Source organism: Acartia tonsa, chromosome 8 (genome assembly GCF_053477335.1).
Source record: "Acartia tonsa isolate MP-2025a chromosome 8, ASM5347733v1, whole genome shotgun sequence".
NCBI lineage: Eukaryota > Metazoa > Arthropoda > Copepoda > Calanoida > Acartiidae > Acartia > Acartia tonsa.
This window is the reverse complement of record NC_137267.1, coordinates 43,088,392-43,109,506: the sequence shown is the minus strand read 5'-3', so window position 1 is coordinate 43,109,506 and position 21,115 is coordinate 43,088,392. Positions and strand designations below refer to the sequence as shown.

Genomic DNA, 21,115 nt, shown 5'->3' with positions numbered 1-21,115 from the left:
TTTTTATGTAAAAAAAAATAGGAGGATGGGGGGGGGCTGGGTTATTGTTAAATTGACACTTTGAGGTAATTAAGCACGATTAATTCATTTCAGGGGCGAAAAGTAAAATTAGAGTTTGATGATTTTGAGCTGGAGTCGCCTACGAGAATCAGGGGCAAAAATTCTTCAGCTTGTGTCTATGACTACATTCAGGTAGGAGTTTTTTTTACAGTGGCGTGCACAGCGATTCACCAGGGGGGTATGAATCATCATAGGGGTAAAAAAGGGAAAGGCAATCCTTCCTAATTTAAATTTTAAGAAAACCCCCCTACAAGACAGCGCAAAATGGCACCAAAAATGACGCCATACGATAAAATAACCAATGAGAGTCGAGTATATATTTTACCATTAGCCAATTACAATGTACACTGGCCTCTCATTGGACAACTTTATTGTATAACGTCATTCTTTTGGTGCTTTTTTGCGCTGTCTCTCCCCTTACCGCACGCTATTGCTTACAAATAATGAAAGTAGTTATGCTTATAAAGAAAAGAACAATATTTGTGTATGTAGTGTTAATTTATTAATAAGTTAGCACAGCCGAATAACTTTATAATAATACATAGGTACATTTATAGGTTTTATACATAATACATAAAAAAAAATTAGTCAGATATTTTTAGGCTCGTTTTGCGCCATTTTTTGCTTTTTTATTTATTTAATATGTTTTTTAAAAATGCAAATAAAAGTTATAAAAATATTATTATGAAATGTAAAAAATTATATTGTATAGGTGATTTTTAACTATTTTAAAATAAAATAACACCGGAATTATGAAAGGGTTAGTAGGATTAGCTTTAGCTGTTTCTAAACTTAAAACAACTTTTTTTTATACATGTAAACTACTAATATTAAAGTAATTTAAAAAGTAAAAAAAAATAATAATTTTACACACAAATTTCCTATACATGATTTTTCAGTATGGCTAAGAACCAATTATAATCCAGCGGATATTAATCGATTTCGAAGCCATACTAGAAATACCTTTTTAGAAGTTGGCAAATAGGTTTAGGAATTTAATGGCTCGTAAATTTAATATTAATATTTTATTAAGAACAGGTAGTTTAATTTTGTCTAATGCCTGTAAAATCAGGTTGTATTATTATGACTAATCAAATGCTATAATGCTATCAAAATGCCATTTATCTAATATAAAATTTTAGTTACATTTGTATGGTAAAGTTCCTAATATATTTCCTTTCGAATTAGACAAACACGACAGACTAAGATTTTAAGTAAAGAAATAGTAATACAAAAGAGTGATTTACTTTCAATCTTTGAAGTCGTGTTTTATCCAGGGATCTTAAGGGATAAGACAATGGACGATAAATTGACGTACATCCCTGATGATGTAATAACCACTATCTAGATTAGATCAAATTATTTTTTGAAAAGTTTAAATACTACTATTTGAAAAAAAATCACGATTCAATAAAAGAACCTAAAGTTTTGGTTATAAAACTTTGGGTACCAGTGTTATTTACAGTCCAATGTCCCCTACCTTCCTGGTTTGATCTAATCCAATTGAATTTAATTTCTAAACAGAACTAAAACTAGTGAGCACATAATGATGGTGACAGTAGCAAGCTTGTTGTCTGCAAGTCTGTTGCTTCCATTCTCTAGGCCAGAAACATAGGCACTGTCGAATGGGTTGCCCTCATAGTAGGGGGAGGCCAAACTGAAAAAAAATATATAAATTAATTATTTTTATATCTCATAAAAATGAGATTTTTAATCTATAAAAGTGCCTTTTTAAGCAAAAGAAATCTGCAGGGTGAAAGCACCATAGGTATCTTCTTGGTTATGAATAATGCACAGTAAATTTCTTCGTTTATTTGTTTTTTTACTGTCAAGTCAGATTAGGTTATATTGGGTACTGGGTTGCCCTGCATGGTTTTGGCCCCGCAGGTATCTTTTCCTGGCTATAAATAATGCTCAACAAACTGCATACCTGTCTCTATAGCATCCACTTTCAGGACAATCCTCCCCGTCACAAATATCACATAGGGTGGCAGGTACAACATCATAGAAAGATCTAGAATATAAATATTATATAGGGTGGCAGGTACAACATCATAGAAAGATCTAGAATATAAATATTGCATAGGGTGGCAGGTACAACATCATAGAAAGATCTAGAATATAAATATTACATAGGGTGGCAGGTACAACATCATAGAAAGATCTAGAATATAAATATTACATAGGGTGGCAGGTACAACATCATAGAAAGATCTAGAATATAAATATTACATAGGGTGGCAGGTACAACATCATAGAAAGATCTAGAATATAAATATTGCATAGGGTGGCAGGTACAACATCATAGAAAGATCTAGAATATAAATATTATATAGGGTGGCAGGTACAACATCATAGAAAGATCTAGAATATAAATATTACATAGGGTGGCAGGTACAACATCATAGAAAGATCTAGAATATAAATATTGCATAGGGTGGCAGGTACAACATCATAGAAAGATCTAGAATATAAATATTACATAGGGTGGCAGGTACAACATCATAGAAAGATCTAGAATATAAATATTACATAGGGTGGCAGGTACAACATCATAGAAAGATCTAGAATATAAATATTACATAGGGTGGCAGGTACAACATCATAAAATGATCTAGAATGAATTACTAAGTTTAGATTATCCTAATATCTGGAATCCTTAAAGATAAGACACTGAAAGACAAATTCAGGTAGACCCCCAATAATGTTATCAAAATTTATCTGTTGAAAAGTTTAGACCTTGCTGGTTTTAACAAATAAAGTTATTATAGAAGTACCCGAAGTTTTAAAGCATATGAAAGAGAGATTTGTTTATAAAACTTTGGGTACAGATATAATTTACAGTCCAATCTGAATTATAGAGCAGCTTTGTTACAAAAAAGTACCAACCTTGCAAATTTAGTTTGATCATAATAATCATAAACTAGAACTTGTGCAGGTCTCTGGTTGGCAACTCTGTGGGTTCTGAAAGCCTGTACCAATATTTATATAATAAATGTTTGGCAAATTTCCTCAAAGGGACATATAACTTACAACTTTAGGTCAGCTGTTAATTCAGGTTATATTTGGTAATAAATATCTACAGTTATCGGCCTCGCAAGGTTAAACATAGGAATAAACTCCTTCCCTTAATTTTAAACTATATTTAAAAATAAGAGGGGATTGGTTCATTGCTTGTTAGCCATTTTGTGGAAAGTCCCGTTAGGTTCTTTAAATTAATCAAAAATATATTTTATACAAAAAAAAACTCTTTTGGGAAATATTACTTAAATCCTTTATTTACTTTTAAATTAACTTTTCACTTTTTTGGCTGATATAAAGTAACATTAGAAAAAGGCTACGGCTAATTAGAATTCTTAACAGATCAACAAAATCTTTTTTACTAAAAAAAAGGGTTTTTAAGGTCTATTTGTTCTTCTATGAATCACTTTGTGAAGTTGAAATTAGATTATAGAGTAACATTATATTAAAATATTATTCCCCCCCCCCTATTTTTTTTACATATTCCAATTCCATATATATATTCCTGAACAGTAGGACACATTTCTTTCTTCTCAATTCCACTGAAGTATATAACAACTTTGGTTCCCTCATTGTACGTCTCAACTCTTTTCACATTCTTAAACCTAAATTGAAAAAAAGTGTATTTGAATGGTAAAAAACTAAAAAAATATCTAATATGTAATATATTCTTGTAAATACAAACTACTCATAAATATCAAATATATTTTTGTATTTTTAAACTGTTTGACATTTGAAAGTATAATATCAAATCCAGTATTGCTGAAAACCGGTTCTATTCCAACGGTTATTAATAGATTTCGAAGCAATAGAGGAATAGTTATTTCTCGCATCGTATTATAAACGGCTTTCCGTGAATATAGAATGTACACTTATAAAATTAAAACTAGATTTTTAGCCCTGAGAAGCCAAAGGCACCGGCTAAAAAAATGGTTTTTATCTTATGATTGTACATTTTTATATTTGTAGAAAGCTGGATATAATACGATGCCAGGCATAGTTTTTTCGTATGGATAAGAACCGGTTCCTATCCACCGGATTCGAATGAATACGAGAGAAAAAAATTAAACTTACTTCCTAATGGCAGGCAGAGTGTCTTCATTGACAGTAAAGCCACTGGGCAAATAGATCTCCATAACGGTCATCAAGCTTTGGTCAATGGATGTGAGCTGGATAAAGTTGGTGCAAGCAATTACTTGCATTTGGTGAGCGTTGGATACACGGGTCACCTGTAGTTTAAACATTGTCTTTCTTTTTGCATTGTCAATGTTATTTTGTAAGATATAGAAGACAACTTAAGTTTTGTAATTTTACATTTTATATAAGGGACATTCATTAAAACAAAAATTTGGGGGATGGGTCATATTATTCTATAGGTGATTTATCTTTGGAGTGTTATGGTACCAATCCCGAAAATAGCTATAAACCTTCCAAAGAGCTATGAGAAGTTACATTGTAAATGAGAACCATATCAGTTCAGCAGAATTATAAACACACATACATCCTGTTACTTTTATTTAATACCTATATTTGAGACAACTTTTATTTAATGAAATCTTCCAATTTTTAACATGTATAAAACGGCCTGCTTTATTGCATCAAGATCCATGACAGATCTATATAGGAAATAAACGTCTATAATCAAGCTCGAGTCTTCCAAGCATATGGTGTTAAAAACTCATAGTGCTTCAATAATCCCAATTAAACTCTCACTGACCAGAATGTTAATACCCATTATTCTACTTTTTGCATCATAAATTCAGTTTTTTTAATTCATGTTGCTATTCAAATAACATTAAAGTATTTGATTTCTATTCTTAAAGCAGAAAACTTAAAGTTTAAAAATAGTATATCTTAGAAAACTTAGTTTTAAAATGAATTGATTCGTGCGACACTCCCGTAAATGTGTTCAGATATTGAACTAAATGTTTTAACCCCTTCAGGACGAAAATTTGAAATGAAAAATATTAGGATTTTAATCTTTGATAAATGATTTTAAAAAAGGAAGCAAAACGTTAAATCGTGTATTTTTAAATCGTGAAAATATAAACTAATTACTGAATACTCAGTTAAACAAATATTCTAACGTAAGACATTAAAAAGTCGTAGTAACGAGACAGAGAGAGGGGGGAGAGAAAGAGAACGGGGGGGGAGAGAGAGAGATAAGGAGAGAGAGGGGGGGGAGAGAGAGAAATATAACGAGGGGGGGGGGGGAAGAGAGAAAGAGAGTGAAAGATTAACAAGGGTGACAAAATCCGTAAAGAACTACTAAATACTAAAGAACATTAAGAAATATAGAGTAACTGCACTTAAAAGAGAAAATATTTATATTGCAGCAAAAATTTGAGTAAATATGTCATTTAATACCTTAAATACAAGTTATTTTATTTGGACATACTAACGTCATGGTGATGGGGAAACTATGTAAAGCAATGGTAAAAATTTACTTTGACTTCATTGCAGGACAGTTTCATGAATTTTATTGTCAAGTTTTAATTCAATAGAACAATTCTAATATGCCTAAATTAACAATCAGAACTTTCTTTTAGGGACGTACAAATGGACAGAACAACTGTAGAAATAGATCATTAACATTATACAACCCTTCTACCCCATTTCCTTCCCTCTTACTGGATGAACGAACTGACCAATAAATGAGGTCCACACTGACAAGCTATGTAGGGAATATTTACACAATTTTTCAGGCATTGAATTGAAAATTGAAGAGAGAAAATTACATTTCCCCCTAATCCTAGCCATCAGACGAACGGACGGACATTTTGAATTATAAATAAGCTTCGCTACTAAATAACAGCGGAATTTGCAAATGTTCCATTATAATCTTGATTAAAAATTTAAGCCATTTAATTTTGATAGCAGCTGAGAAAATAAATATTTTAGCTATTAAAATATGATGTCTCCAAAAGACTAATGGACCATATGAATTTAGAGGAAGAAGGATAGTTTCAATACCAAAATTTCTTTTCCTCAGGGAAGGAGGGAACATTTGACTGTAAATTACACTGTTAACCAAAGTTTAGTAACCACGTTGACTAAAAAAACTTAATCAGTGTTTCATCAGTTCTATACATACTAGAAGTGTCCAAACTTAAATCAACAGAAGGCTTACCTTTGTTTATCATCATTTGGGATGTAAAATAAATGTAGAACATTATTTCCTAAGATCCCTAAGTTTAAAAATCATCAACAATGATGATAATATCCATAAGTAGCAAAGTTCCTAATAGTAAAAGTAAAAACACAAAAGTTAAAAGTTAAAAGAAGAAAACGCGGTATAAGCGACAGACAGACGAACGATGATCAGTGCAGTGGTCATACAAATCTTCACACAAATTAGTCTTTGATATCAGAAAATAAAATTATGTTTATGTGCAGTACTGATTGATCGAAGGATAGGCGGACAGAAGTACATTGGTCTAAAAAAAATTCAACCTTCTATATTAAATAGCAGAAGGGGAAATAAACATTTCCCTTACAGTAATCTTATTTATTTCGAAGCACTATAGACAGAATAACAGACTAAGTGAGGAATAAAATTATTTAACTTAATATTAATTGACTTTGCTACTAAAATTTAACAGGTAGATAAGGATGACAACATCCATAACCATAGAAGCTCTTGAATTTAAAAAAAATAAAAGGCAAAGCAAATGAAAGCAAAAAGGGTGCACAACAGACAGACATAGTAAGTACACAAAAAATATCTTCGATAAAAGCTGGGAAAGTATTTAAGAGCATTACCAATAGACCGACAGACAATATTATTCTTAGAGTAGACGTGCATTGGTCAGTAAACATAAAATAAGTCTTCTGTCTTAACCCTGAAAGATCGGGCCCTCTACAAATTCTTAAATGATCGGATTTTATACCTTAATAATTGCATTAGACTTCTACCTTTCCAGTAAGGATATTTAATATTCTTAAGAGCATTACAGACCAGCGAACAACGTGAGCTGTAGGCTAGTATGAGGATATTTGCATTATGTGTAAAGTTACTAAAAATTTAGAGCAATGAAAAAAGCCAATTCCTGAGGATTAAGAACAAAGGCTGGCCAGGCTGAGGTCACGTCCAGGTTGTACTCGTTGTTCACCTGCAGCACAGCCACTCCGTTTCCAGTCGCACGGATTCGAACCTGCCACATTAAATTAGTTAATCCGGAATCTTTTAAACCACAAATAAATCATAATAAGTATTTAGAGGGAGTCGACCCCGCCACTTTTACCTTTTTTTGAGTGGGGGGGGGGGGTGAATTTTACTTTTGGCGATTTCTCTTGGGAAGTTACATATCGGTTTAGCGGTTAGCGAGATCCTTCGGTACAAACAGTCAGATAGACAAAAATTATGTTACTTTATAATAGGAGTTGAATACCTGATCCGTTTCTTCAGGCAGGGAGCTGCGAAGAAGCCTAATAGGATAGGCTGAATTAACCTCCATCCGCTTGACATTATCCAGAAAAGCATACTGAATACTCATAGCTGTATTTCTTTCCTGAATACTGAAGCCAATGTTGAATTGAGCCAAGGCCTTCAATGCCACAAAAGTATCGGATGTTGATACATAGCCGCCATGACTGTTCTGCTGTGAAAACAGCCAACTAACCACGGGTAAGGCGTCCGTAATGCTTCCTCTGTCAGCCAGTGTCAGCAGGGCATAGCTAGCTGTTTCAATCATTAAGGTATTGGGTTGATCAATACGAGGATTGCGTTTCCAGTCTTCAGGCAACACCATCGGCCACCATTTCTTGCCTTTTGCCTCGGTGCTAAGCCCTTCCAGTTCGGCGAAAGAAGGATCTTTGCTGGGATGTAGAGCTTTGTGTAGAGCATATGTAGTGATACTTAGGTAATAAGGATCCTCCAGGGTCTCCCAGTTCAGGGCAATATAGTCAATAGCCTTGTTCATGCTGTTTCTAACTGTTGAGGTCAAATTACGCTTATTGTCCAAAAATCCCAAAACAACCAGGGCTGTCAAAGCCACGGGTTCTGATTGAACTTTATGCGCAATCTCTCCTTCTTCTTTGAAAGACCCATCTCGTTGCTGCTTATTAACAAGCCACTCAAGACCATTCTGGATGATATTAGGATCAACATCAATGTATTTTGAGGCTCCTTGCAGGGCCCCGGCTGTTAGAGCGGTCAGCCAAACACTACCAAATCCGTCCTTTTTGCCAAATGGTGAGAATGAGCCGTCACCTCTGAGGTAGTCAAGCTGATTTTGATAACCAAGACCCATTATGTTCTTTAGCTCTCTTACCTTATAACAATAACAAGTATTTAACATTATACCTAAATAATTATGTTAAGTTTAATGCCATTTTATTTTTTATGTCTTGCTTGTTTTAAAATATTTGAGAAATAATACTGGTATTAAAATGATAGGGTTAACAAAACTGGCATTAATTTATGACCTTCATTTAAATTCATGGAAATTGTTTGTAATACAAACGAAGTTATACATGACTTTGCAGCATGGCTGAGAACCTGTTTTAATCCAGCGGATATTGATTGGTTTTAAAGCTTATGGAATAATTTTTCCCATTGAAGCTAAAAATAACTTACTTTCTCCTTGGTAGTTCTTCCAGTCTGAATCATGTAGTCAAGCATTGTCACTGGGGGTAAAATGTGTAGCAGGTTTTGCTCTCCACAATCTGAAGAAAAATAATAGTGTTTTGTATGGGTCTCTTGGATATGTAAAGACGCTTTTTTAGTGCATATAAAATGATTTCAAACTGACCTACCATTGGTAAATTAAAATGTTTACTGGTCTCCCATTAGTAATTTGTATTATATGACGTCATTTTTTAAAAGGTAATATAAAGATCTTGATATGTAATGAATTCTCTTGTTAAAATTTTATCCTAAGAAAATTACATCCTTGACATCAAAATGATACTCAACACATATTTCGTTGCTTTTGCACAAATTCCCAGTTGAGCACTGATAAATTATTTAATAAATTGAATATAATAGGGGGGGGGGGGGGTTCAGTGCTAAAAAAAAGATACTCTGTGGAAAGGCGGTGAACAATTATTAATATTCCAAAAGGGGAGAAAGAACGTTAATATCTTAGGACAATAAAGTTTCAAATTATTATTTATCTTTAATTTTTCTCTTTCTAACACATATATTAAGGTTTCATTACCTGTAGGTAAATAGATAAGACTGTCAACAAAATTGATGGCAGGACCTAAAGGATCAGGAACGGCAGCAATGTGTGACTAAAACATTAAGATTTGTCATTGAACTCTGCGGTATAAAATTATTAAAATATATGGTTTATGATTATATACACTAAACCTTTTATTCAGGGATGGAAGGGACATTAGTCTATTTATTACACTAGCTCCCAATGTTTTGTTTTGATTTCTTTGTATTAACAACTTTGGGGACTTTTATGGCATTTTGATTGGATTGTGATAAGTTGAGTGTCCAACTGTTTCAACCATCAATTGTAGTAATCTACAGATAGGATAATTTGGTGTATCTTCATTGGGGATGTACAATTTTTTTGGGCCATTGTCTTATCCCTTTAGATCCATACCTTGAATTATTACTTTTATTTATTTAATTTTTTCTTTTTTATTTGGCAAACCGAACGATTTATGACAAAACATTGACACTTTTTGATAAGCCTTTTTTTATTTATACTTACAGATTTAGTTCCATTGACAAAATGTTTTGGATATTCTACAGTAATGTTCATTTCTTCTACTCCCCTAAAACAAAAACAATAAACTAATAGTTTAGAGGTTAATAAAGTCTTAATTGATGACAAGAAAATTTAGGTTCAGACATACAGACCTCATGAAAGTTTAGACATTATTTTCTGAAAAATTCAGCAAAAACTTTTTAAATCCGATATAAAATGATAAAGGTACGCAAATACCATATACATTATACATAGAAAGACACACTACATTCTACCAATTTGGCAAATTAGCCTCAAACACAAAAAAATGCAATGCATATCATCCAAAATATACCAAACTTCAAAATGTTAAACTGGTGTTGATACAAGCAATCTTTTAGAGACCATTGTTTTAGATGGCTTTGAAACCTTTAACATTAAATAATTGTATTTACTTGTTTGTAAGATCAACCATGAAGCTTTCTGACTTCCTAATTGTTTGTCCTTCTCCTTCCACTCTAAAGAAGAATTATTTTATTAGTATAACTTTCATGTTGCACCTTAAGAATAGTTATTTATACTAGTCACCAAAGTTTTATAATAACGTTTTTGTGTTGGCTTAACAACTTTAGGGACCTTAAGTTAATTTTGAATTATTAGTTCATTAACTTGAGTGATTAAACATTTCAAACATGTAATTTTGTGTAACATCATTGGGGTTGTAAATAAATTTTTCGGCCATTGTTTCATCCCTTTAGAACCTTGAATTAAAATGAATATACTTAAAATTAAATAAAACAATGAATTTGGACGCTTTGCCCTATCATTACATATCATCATCAAAAGTATAATGCAAAAAGATTTTGATTATACCTCAAAGTTTTGACAACAACATCTTCTCCGCTTTTATCACTCTTAGCCACAATCTTGAGGTCCAACTCCCCAATTCTCTTGGGAGTAATCACAAAGGACACCGAGGCCTTGCCCTCGGGTCTGATAGTGATTCTCTTTGTTCTGAATTACATAGTGTAACTATCGTGTTTATTTACTACCGGTTGCACACCTAGACCCTCCTCTTATCATTTTTTTGGGAGGGGGGGGGGGATTTTATACAAAGAAAAAAATTCTCGCAAAATAGTTGAAAATATTCCTTGGACCTATAGGAAAGCTTCACTCTAAAGAATTGCCAATTCGTTGCAACGAGAACGATATCCTATTACTTTTATTTGAGGATTGCAAAGTATTCATTAACGGTCAAAAAACCCCAATCCAAAAACATTTCGTGAAAGGAGAGTCACTTACATAAAAAAGCATTCTTTAATTAAAAATTATATAGTTTTCCTCAGAGTACATACAAAATTTATTTGAATTTAATTTGGTTAGTTAAACTATTCCTAAATAATTCCAGAAATGTTTCATCCTCCTGAAATCAAAACAGATGCAACAATGCAATTTTTACATTAAAATACTTTTCATTTTTTACCTGCATTGCATAATTTTATTTGAAATTTTAGAAATAGTACCAAGTATTTAAAGACATTTATTAATGGATATAGAATATTTGTGGATATTAAGAATTTATGACACGTGAAAAATTGGCATCAATTTAGGTCGCTGTTTCTCTATTAGTCCTTTTTGATTTTAAAACAGTAATTTTTCCAACAAATGCCTTTTTACTCATTAAGATGGAAACAAAGTTTTAAAAAAACATTTTTAAAAATTGGTATTTAAAGAAAAAAAACTTTGGTTTCAATCCAAGGATTACAAGATCCAAGGCTGTAAAAAGGAAGAAAAAATAAAAGAGAGAAAGAATATGTGACTATTACATAGAAAATCACGATTAACAGACCGACAGACCAGAAAAGTTTTATGCTGAATGCTCTTTATAAGAGCTAGGTATATACACCAATAAAAAGCATCTGAGAAAATCACTTATACTGACAGACGGACAGATAAAGTAAATTGTATTAGTCTTACCTCAACCTCATTTGGATTGGGAGATCCAAATTGAAAATCAGCTCCATTAGGATTCTCTAGGGTTACGCTAGCTGATACTTCTTGACTAAAACAAATCATTTGATTTTTAAAAAAAATTCCTCTAACAATCTAAAATGTCTTGACTATTACAAAACATTTGTTACAGTAAAATTAGGATTTTTTACCCAGGGATCTAAAGGTATAAGATAATAGCGAATAAATTATTGTACATCCCGAATGATAATACACAAAACTCATGTAGACTAAAATTAATGGTTGGAAAGTTTGGACACAACTAACTGAACCAAAGTTGTTAAGCTAACGACTAAGAAAGCATTATCTAAAAATTTTGGGACTATAATCAACCAAATGTCCCCTCCCTCTTTGATTTTTAACAGCTAAGATTTCTTAAATAAAAAGATATAAGTTTTTTTTACTGTAACATAAACTAATTGAAAAACATATTTTATTACCTCAAATAATTAAAGACGACCATTTCAACCGCCAAAGTCTCTCCCAATCTCACACTAAAACATGAACTTTGTTATTTTCAATTTAACAAAAAGCTTAACCTTTCACTCTTTTCTCTTCACTTTCACCTTTAAATAACATTTAAACAACTTGTTTTTCTCTTTGTATAAAAAGGAAAATTGTTTTGTTTTAACTTTTGTTAGAAAAAGAAAACTGATTTAATTTTTAGTTTTTCCTTGATGTTAAGTTAACCCTATTCTATTTTTTATAACATTATGTTTTGAGTTAAAACTTTAAATTAACGCTATTGGTTTCAAGTTCATTTCTATATTATATTCGCTTGTAATATTGTACCTTATTGTATTAGGAATCCGTACTCCAAAAATCAGATCAATCGGATGATTATATCACATAAAAAAAATTTGTTAAAAAGTTTTAAAATCAACATGTTTAAAATGAACGTATTATAATTATATTATAGAGTTGCTACGCTTTCTAAATCGTACCTAACTACTGCAGGAGTCATCATGCAAAGTTTGAAATCGATAAGACAATTTTATCTTGACTAAATTAACGAAAAAAGCTAACCGTTACTACGGACGGACGTACGGACCTACCCTAATTATAGAAAAGCTTAACTTTTAAAAATATTGTATTTTTTCTAAGTGAACATATAATAGGGTTAAGAAAGAGAAAACGACATAAAATTCTATTACATCCATTCAAGCGAAAATTTCTATTCCAAACAGAATGTAACAATTTCTAACATGTTTTTAAATATTTTCTTTTCTAGTCCATTTAAAACATGTTAATTTTTAACTTCTTTGACAACAATTTTTAGTATAAAATAATTATCATATTCAAATGTTTTTTGAAGCAATGATTTCCGGAACAACAAGGTACAATACTAAACTGATCATCGTTGCTGCGCTAATTCTAAGCTTTGCAATCTTGTTTTTGATATAAATCTAAATGGAATGTTAAACCTAATTTTCTAAATTGCCTATTTGTGCCAGTTTACAAATATTCTAAACTTTTAAATTTCTTATAAACACAGATTTTATAAAAATATATCCCGTCTTTTTAGATGGAAAATTCAAGGTTTATACCAGGGCTCGGCAGCCACGCCTTAAATTTAAACCTGTTTGTATGATTTTGCATTATTTTTAAAAGAGGGATTGCCATCAGGTATAAGGTATAACCAACAAGCGAAAAAATCTGAAATAATGTTTGGGGGGCAAATGGAGAGGTCGTCAATTTTACGATGTGTTGCCCCCAAAGACAGCTGAAAAACACGTATAGGTTTCGTGATTTTCTTTCGAATTAATTACGCTATTGGTATAAGCTGGATTGCCATATTTGGGTCAGGTTTAGAGTTTCATCTTGTTTATAAAAACGATCAAAAAATATTTTGCATTTTATTTCAACATGTGATAAAAAAAAGGCATAAATTGAAATACATTTTACATAAAATGGAATAAGTAATGCATTAGAATTCTCATAAATTATGAAAAGAAAACATAAACTCGGCCAACAAATTTATAAAAATCTGGGTTATGTTTATTTTCTTCCATGTTTTTTTATATCTAATCCAGGAATAAGGTATAACCAACAAGGGAATTAAATCTAAAATAATATTTGGGGGGCAAATGGAGAGGTCGTCAATTTTACGATGTGTTGCCCCCCAACGACAGCTGAAAAACACGTATATGTTTCGTGATTTTTTCCCGAATTAATTTCGTTATTGGTATGAGCTGTATCTAATCTATTTAATTGTCAAGTTACTATCGTAACCATCAGTAAATAAAAGTAACAAGATGTCTGTCTCTCTCTGTGTCTTTCTGTTATGAAAGATCTTGCTTTCCAATTAACTGATATGGGTCTCCTTTACCATATAGTAATTTTTTTCATTTTCTTTTCTCGTATTCATTCGAATCCGGTGGATAGGAACCGGTTCTCATCCATACGAAAAAAACTATGTCTAGCATCGTATTATATCCAGTTTTCTACGAATATAAAAATGTACAATCATAAGATTAAAACCAGTTTTAATCTCATTATTGTACATTCTATATCCGCGGAAAGCCGTTAATAATACGATGCGAGAAATAACTATTCTTTTGTTGTTGTAGAACAGATTACAGCAAATGGCTGTCCGAATTAATTGTAATTTTCATGGAAGCTTTACAAATGTCTTGGAGTGGCTTTAAGCTGTTTTTCTGACCTTCCCTCCCCTAGATGCTAGATGCGAAGCAAATGTTTATATATAAATTACCTGTAGGGTAGATTAGCCAGGACATAAAATGGTTGGAAAAGAGCTAACTCAGGTAGCCTACAATAAATAAAAAAAATTCATGTTTTACGAGGTATCATTTAATAAATTATATAAACGTAGGATAAAAACTCTAGGTATAATATGGATTGACATTCAGACTTCATTGACATTCGTAAAATCATTCGTAAACTAGTTTTTTTAGTCGGTGCCTTCGGCACCACGGGACTAAAAAAACTAGTTTTAATCTTATAATTGTACATTCTATATCCGCGGAAAGCCGTTTATAATACGATACGAGAAATAACTATTCTCGTATTCATTCGAATCCGGTGGATAGGAACCGGTTCTCATCCATACGAAAAAACTATGTCTAGCATCGTATTATATCCAGCTTTCTACGAATATAAAAATGTACAATCATAAGATTAAAACAAGTTTTTTTAGCTGGTGCCTTCGGCACCTCGAGCTAAAAAAAACTAGTTTTAATCTCATAATTGTACATTCTATATCCGCGGAAAGCCGTTTATAATACGATGCGAGAAATAACTATTCTCGTATTCATTTGAATCCGGTGGATAGGAACCGGTTCTCATGAATACGAAAAAACTATGTCTAGCATCGTATTATATCCAGTTTTCTACGAATATAGAAATGTACAATCAAAAGATTAAAACTAGTTTTTTTAGCCGGTGCCTTCGGCACCATGGGGCTGAAAAAACTAGTTTTAATCTTATAATTGTACATTCTATATCCGCGGAAAGCCGTTTATAATACGATACGAGAAATAACTATTACAACATAAATTGATACCTTTGACTGATTCCCATACCATCCAACTGGTTAATAGCAAAACCTAAAATAACAAATTTCAATCATCACATTTCTTTTACATTTAAATAAAAGAATAGAGGGAGCAGGGTTTAAATAACTGTCTGTTCACAGAAATATTAACATTGCTAAGCCGCTACAAAATAGCAGAACGCAATTTGGTAGCAGACAAATAAGATCCCAACCGCTTGAACCAGTTAGTTTTCTGGGTTATAATTTCACTAGTGGAAAAGGCTAAAAAAAACAGGAAGTAAGAGGGTTGCTTATTGCACTAGTTCCCAACGTTTTTAATTAACGTTTCTTATTCGTTGGCTTAACAAATTTGGATACTTTTAATGAATTTTGTGTAATAAAGTTGAGTGTCCAAACGTTTTAACCAATAATTGTAACAAACAGAAGAGGGTATGGACATCAATTTATCTGCCATTGTCTTATCCCTTTAGATCCCTGTAAAAAACCTGCACATTATACCTGAAACTGTCCATGTAGTGTTGGTCAACTCTGGGACTTTGACGGTCAGAACAGCGTTACCTACAATATTAGAACAGTTATTTAGCTAATTGTATTAAAGACAGCTTTCCGCTGATATTAAATTGAAAAATTATGAAACTAAAATTAGTTTTGTTAGCCCCGAGGTGCAGAAGTTTCCTGTTAACAAAAAAACTGGTATTTATTTTTTTGTCTGTAATTTGATGCTAATAGTATTTTTCACGGTTACAATCCAGCGAATATTAATCGGTTAGGAAGCCATACTGGAAAATACTTTTCTAGGTGTACCGTAACCAATATTACTAGTATATCATTCATTTTTATTCTTTACACTTTCATTTTGTTTTTTTTTATATAGCTGTTGTAGATTTTAAAATCAAAAATGTTCTTATTATCAGTAATCTTACTTGTTTTTGTAATAGAAATTTTCTACATTGACACTTATTAAATTTTTACCATCATTTATTTCTTTATTTTGTACTACGATATATTGGGTATAATTTTTTCTCAGATAAAAATAAAGTTGATCCCATTACAGTTATATAACAAACTGCACTGCAAAAATGGATGTAGAATATACGTGGATATAATGACAAATAAGTTATACATATATCTATTATTATAACGGGGTAAAATATGTCGTCAATTATTGGTCAGTTCGTTCATCCAGTAGGATGGGATAAAGGGGGAGGGTTCGTTGTTTTAGCCAGCTACAAGTTTCAATTTATAATAGTACATGATAATCTGGTGTAAGATTCCAGTAATAATAATTCCATTACTGCAAATTCTTTATTAAAGCTAAGGTTTTCTATAATGAGAGTCCGTCTATCCATACGTTAATTTAGATATGATAGAATTGTACTATCGATTTCAAACTGAGCAGGATAATTCTTGTAACAGTTATGTACAATTTTCAATGTGTTTGTTTTATAACTTGACACCCCCATTCAATGTTTCAGGGGGGGGGGAGGGGGTTAAAGGAGTAGAGTTGGACCCCTAGGGGAGTGTAACTAACCTTCTGAATTAGTGGTAGCATTAGTAAATAACCAGGTAGCCGGGAGATCATTACGTAGGAATATGCGGGGTAGGTCGTCAGCAGGTCTAAATATTTAAGTTTATTATTTTTCAAACTTTTTACATTTCTTCCTTATTGATTTATATAAAACTAACAGCTATACCCCTAGAGACATGTAGACAAAAGGGGGAGGTGAAAGGCAAATCTACCCTCCACTTTCTATTTAAATTTAAAAGATTTTAAAAGGAAAAATAAGGGGTGATTTCTCTCAAGAGGGTGGAGGTGCCCTCCCATGACGTAGTTATAACCTTCCCTATGAGAAGCTTAACTGTAAAGAAGAACAATATAGGTCTAGCTGTTAGCGAGTACTTACGCTACAGAAAGACAGGCGGTTTTATATAAGGATAAATAGGACATACAAAAATCTGTGAAATAAACCGTACCTGGGAATAAAAGAGAAGGCGTATGGTCCCGCCAGTGGTGGCCTAGTCGCTGTTTCATACTCAATACCAGGTCCCTGTTTCATGACCAACACTATTATTTTAAGGCAGTTTCCCTAAAAGTCCCGTAACGACCCCCCTCCCTCCCCTCCTTATTTTGAAATAAATTGTTAGAGGGGGGAAGGTAGTTTTTCGTTTCTTTTTTTGAAGGTAAGGTTATATTAGATAATTAGATGAAGAAGGTGAGGGTTCCATACGCACTTTATGTGAAAGCACAAAAATATTTGTACTATCTGTACAAATAGATAAAATAAATGTTGTTTATCCCTGATCAGGCTGTACTGTTTTAGCATCTGGGGGCAGAATTGGGCGACCAATGGTGCGATTCTTTCCATTCTCTAACGCCTAAAATAATCAAGAACATATAAATACTAGGGACTGTAAACATATCATATAGGAGCCTTGTATTCAAAGTGGTAAGGAGGAGGCAAAAAAAATAGCCAAAAAATACCCTTATTCCTAATTGATTAAAAGAAAATTATCTTAACCCTCTGTAAAGCAAAGCATACAAAATCGTATTCGGTTAAAAGGGTTAGTGAGATCTTAACGAACAAACTAAAAAAACCTCACCAATAACAATTGGTGAAATTTAATACATTAGTGAAATTACTTTTTTTTAAATAAACTTTTATTTCCTTCTTTCAACTGTAAAATTGTTTAAATATTGAACTTTTTTCGCTCATGATATTATACCTTGTAGTTCTAGGAATAATTATTCTAAAAAGTCATATGAAAAAGGATAATCTTTTTGTAAATAAAGTTAAGATCAATATGTTTTAAATGGATGTTCAAAATTTGTAGTAACAATTATAGAGTTGTTACACTTTTTAAATTGTACTTAATTGTTACAGGAATCCTCATGCTAAGTTTGAAATCGATAGGACAATAATAACATGCCCAAATTAACTATAAGAACTAAATACTTAAAATACGTACTTCGCCTGCATAGAGTGGGTTTTTGGGAAGGTATCCTCTTGTGAAAATAATTAATCCAGATTGTCTGAACACCTCATTACTGTCCTTGGATCCTGTATGCCACGAGAGAGATCCCTAGACAACAAAAATAGTTACTTATCGAATCGTATCATAAACAGCTTTCCATGGATATAAAAATGAACAAAAATAAGAATTACATCCTGTGATTCGGAATGCACAGGCTAACAAAACTGGTTTTAATATTATGATTGTATATTTATATATTCGTAGAAAACTGGATGTAATACGATACGATATGTGATTTTTCAGTGTGGCTAATAACCGTTTCTTATCCAGCGGATAATAATCGGATTCGAAGCCCTAAAGGAATTTTTTTTTCTCAAGTTTAAATATCAAAAAATTGTGATGACTGTAATAAATTTTAAATAAGGTACCGAATGTTTTTTTCTCCTATGCCTAACCCCTGCTGAGAGAGGCTACACAGACGAGACTTTGCCTAACCCTATGGATCTACTTTGTATCCAATAAAACCTATCCTAACCTGACCAAAAGTAAAAAAAAAACACGAAATACTACCCACCCCCTAACCTTATTATCAATTTATTTCAAATACAGTAGGGTGGTGGGGGGGGGGGGGGTTCTAGGGACTTTGATACCTGTTGGTTTTTGATGGTTTCAACCCAGGGATAGAAAACTGGATCAGAACCAGCATTGTACGTTTTCAACTCGTTCAACACATCCCTCTCTTCTATATCATTGCCAGACTAAAACGAATTAAAAGTTTATTACAATTTGTAGGGGAGGGATTTAGACTGTAAATTATATAAGTTTATCTTATTTGTTAGGTCAAAACCTTTGAGTATGTGTATTGAATTTTGATTGGTTGGGTCAAACTAAGTAGTGTTAAAACTTTTCAACCAATAAATTTTATAAAAAAAAAGGATAATTTCTTTTTAACATTTGCTATGTATATCAATTCATTATACATTGTCTTATCCCCTAAGAACCCTAATTTTTATTCAATAAGCTTGAAATAATGTTAAAAAGAAAGATTTTAGAGACACAAAGCTGCGCCTCATGACGATACCTTACGAAACATCAATAATTGTATTCTTTTTAAGTAGCTTCGAATTAAAATTACCTGGAGACTTCTAACACTCTTGTCAATGGCCAGAATACCAACAAAAGAATTAGGTCTTGCCTTCATCTCAATATCAACTGTGCTGCCTAAAACAATAGGTTAGGTTTAGAATTTTTCATTCAATTACATGCAAAAATTAATTGATTCTGAAATCAATAACATCAGCGAATATAAAATTACATGAATAAAAGCAAACTTTTTTAATGGCAGAAAAGATAGCTGCAAAATATTCTACTGAGCATTTCTTACCTGCCCAAGCCTGTTGTTTATCCATTGATATCTCAACAGTATTAGAAAGAACTCCTTCAACTTCAAAATCCAGAGCATCGCTAACAATCTCACCATCGGGTCTGAACAGTTTTGTCATTTAGCAGGGATTTTAAGGTAAAAGACACTGAACGATGAATTGATATATATTACCAGTAATGTAATTAATCCATATGTAGATTAAATTAATGGGTAAAAGGTTTGGACACTCTAACTTTTTTTAAAGTCAACAGATAAGAAGACGTGCTTACGTGCTAGTGTATATTACAGATATATATGTCTTCCTCTCTATTCTTTTTAAGGTTCAAAATATTGCAATTATTTTTACATCTATAGTCCCAACCCCTCCTAGTTTTAATAGCTTTCAACAACAAAACTAAAATCTTTACCTAAAATAAGAAACAACAACTCTAGCCCTGGGACTCATATCTCTGGTTGTTGGCAACAGGAAAGTCTAAACAAAAATGATGTTACTAAAAGTGGTGCTTTCACGTAAAGTGCCAGTTGAGCACTGATAATCCCCCCTTTATTGAAAATAAATGAGGGAGAGGAGTAGTTTTATTTTCCTATGTCCAACCATCTAACATTCTAATCCTAGGTGGCCTATCCTTGCAGTGCTCTAACCTTGTAGGGCTACCCAATACTCAATATAACCTAACCTCACTAACTGAAAGTGAAAAACAAAAACCACCACTCCCACATTATTTTCAATATATTTCAAAATAAGGGAGTGGGGGAATTCAGTGTTCGATGGGTACTTTGATAATATATCAAATGCTTTGCTTATGTCTAACTGTATTATATTCTTATAACGAACGCTAATGATTTTATACTATCCCTCTTGTGTTTTGTTTAAGATTTCTGAAAGTAAATAGAATTATTATTTGGGACGATTAGCCGTAAAGACAAGGGTTTTTTCAAATTACGAAAATACTAAAATACAAATCCACAATGGAAAAAAAATACTCCTGTAAGGTTTAAATCGATTGTAACTCCTTTTTTTACCTGTTTGTTACTGATAGGATTCTTTACAGTTCCAGCATTGAGAATATTTCCACGTCCAAGAACAACATAACTAAAAAGTTTTAAAGTTTTTGTAGTTTTAAATGATTTTAAAGCATAAGATAAATCTTAATGACGACATAAATATAAGTCAAAAAGCTCGGATCGCCTCAAGCAAATTTTCTTTAAATTTAAATATTTTATTTGTCTGTAGCTTAAGATCTAACCGATATGGTTCTCCTTTGCAATAAAGCTTCTGATAGGTCTAGGAAAGCTATTTAACTATTTTAAATTAAAACTTATAGTGGAGGGTCGACTTAACCCCTTCTCCTTTTACGATTACCCCTAGAGGCCCCTAGGGACGAAACCACTAGTGTAAAATATTATAAAAAGTTGTTTTACCTAAATGTATCAATAGGTTCAGTAGTTCTAACTTCAATCTTTACATTGCTGTTTACTCTTGGCTGCTCACTGGCTAATCTTGCC

General features: G+C 32.2%; 2 protein-coding genes across 2 annotated transcripts in view; one reads left to right on the top strand and one right to left on the bottom strand.

Annotated features, from left to right (window-relative positions):
- The window catches only part of LOC145327015 (cubilin-like), a 96,303-nt gene that overhangs the window by 2,674 nt on the left and 72,514 nt on the right, over positions 1-21,115 (top strand). Inside the window, exon 6 of the mRNA XM_080170491.1 lies at positions 94-192. Within this exon, the coding sequence (XP_080026617.1) occupies positions 94-192 (99 nt within the window). The remainder of the gene's footprint in view (positions 1-93; positions 193-21,115) is intronic.
- The window catches only part of LOC145327014 (thioester-containing protein 1 allele S3-like), a 48,770-nt gene continuing 28,194 nt past the window's right edge, over positions 540-21,115 (bottom strand). The window contains exons 21-48 of the mRNA XM_080170490.1: positions 21,032-21,114; positions 20,633-20,702; positions 20,017-20,081; positions 19,610-19,710; positions 19,361-19,446; positions 18,876-18,983; positions 18,220-18,333; positions 17,554-17,628; positions 17,227-17,303; positions 16,784-16,869; positions 15,751-15,810; positions 15,262-15,304; positions 14,452-14,508; positions 12,179-12,232; positions 11,706-11,790; positions 11,125-11,151; positions 10,602-10,744; positions 10,184-10,246; positions 9,753-9,816; positions 9,243-9,318; positions 8,660-8,748; positions 7,473-8,354; positions 7,134-7,235; positions 4,156-4,313; positions 3,590-3,686; positions 2,950-3,035; positions 1,991-2,074; positions 540-1,717 (exon numbers count right to left, since the gene is read on the bottom strand). Coding sequence (XP_080026616.1) covers positions 1,570-1,717; positions 1,991-2,074; positions 2,950-3,035; positions 3,590-3,686; positions 4,156-4,313; positions 7,134-7,235; positions 7,473-8,354; positions 8,660-8,748; positions 9,243-9,318; positions 9,753-9,816; positions 10,184-10,246; positions 10,602-10,744; positions 11,125-11,151; positions 11,706-11,790; positions 12,179-12,232; positions 14,452-14,508; positions 15,262-15,304; positions 15,751-15,810; positions 16,784-16,869; positions 17,227-17,303; positions 17,554-17,628; positions 18,220-18,333; positions 18,876-18,983; positions 19,361-19,446; positions 19,610-19,710; positions 20,017-20,081; positions 20,633-20,702; positions 21,032-21,114 — 3,183 coding nt within the window. The 3' untranslated portion in view covers positions 540-1,569. The remainder of the gene's footprint in view (positions 1,718-1,990; positions 2,075-2,949; positions 3,036-3,589; positions 3,687-4,155; positions 4,314-7,133; positions 7,236-7,472; positions 8,355-8,659; positions 8,749-9,242; positions 9,319-9,752; positions 9,817-10,183; positions 10,247-10,601; positions 10,745-11,124; positions 11,152-11,705; positions 11,791-12,178; positions 12,233-14,451; positions 14,509-15,261; positions 15,305-15,750; positions 15,811-16,783; positions 16,870-17,226; positions 17,304-17,553; positions 17,629-18,219; positions 18,334-18,875; positions 18,984-19,360; positions 19,447-19,609; positions 19,711-20,016; positions 20,082-20,632; positions 20,703-21,031; position 21,115) is intronic.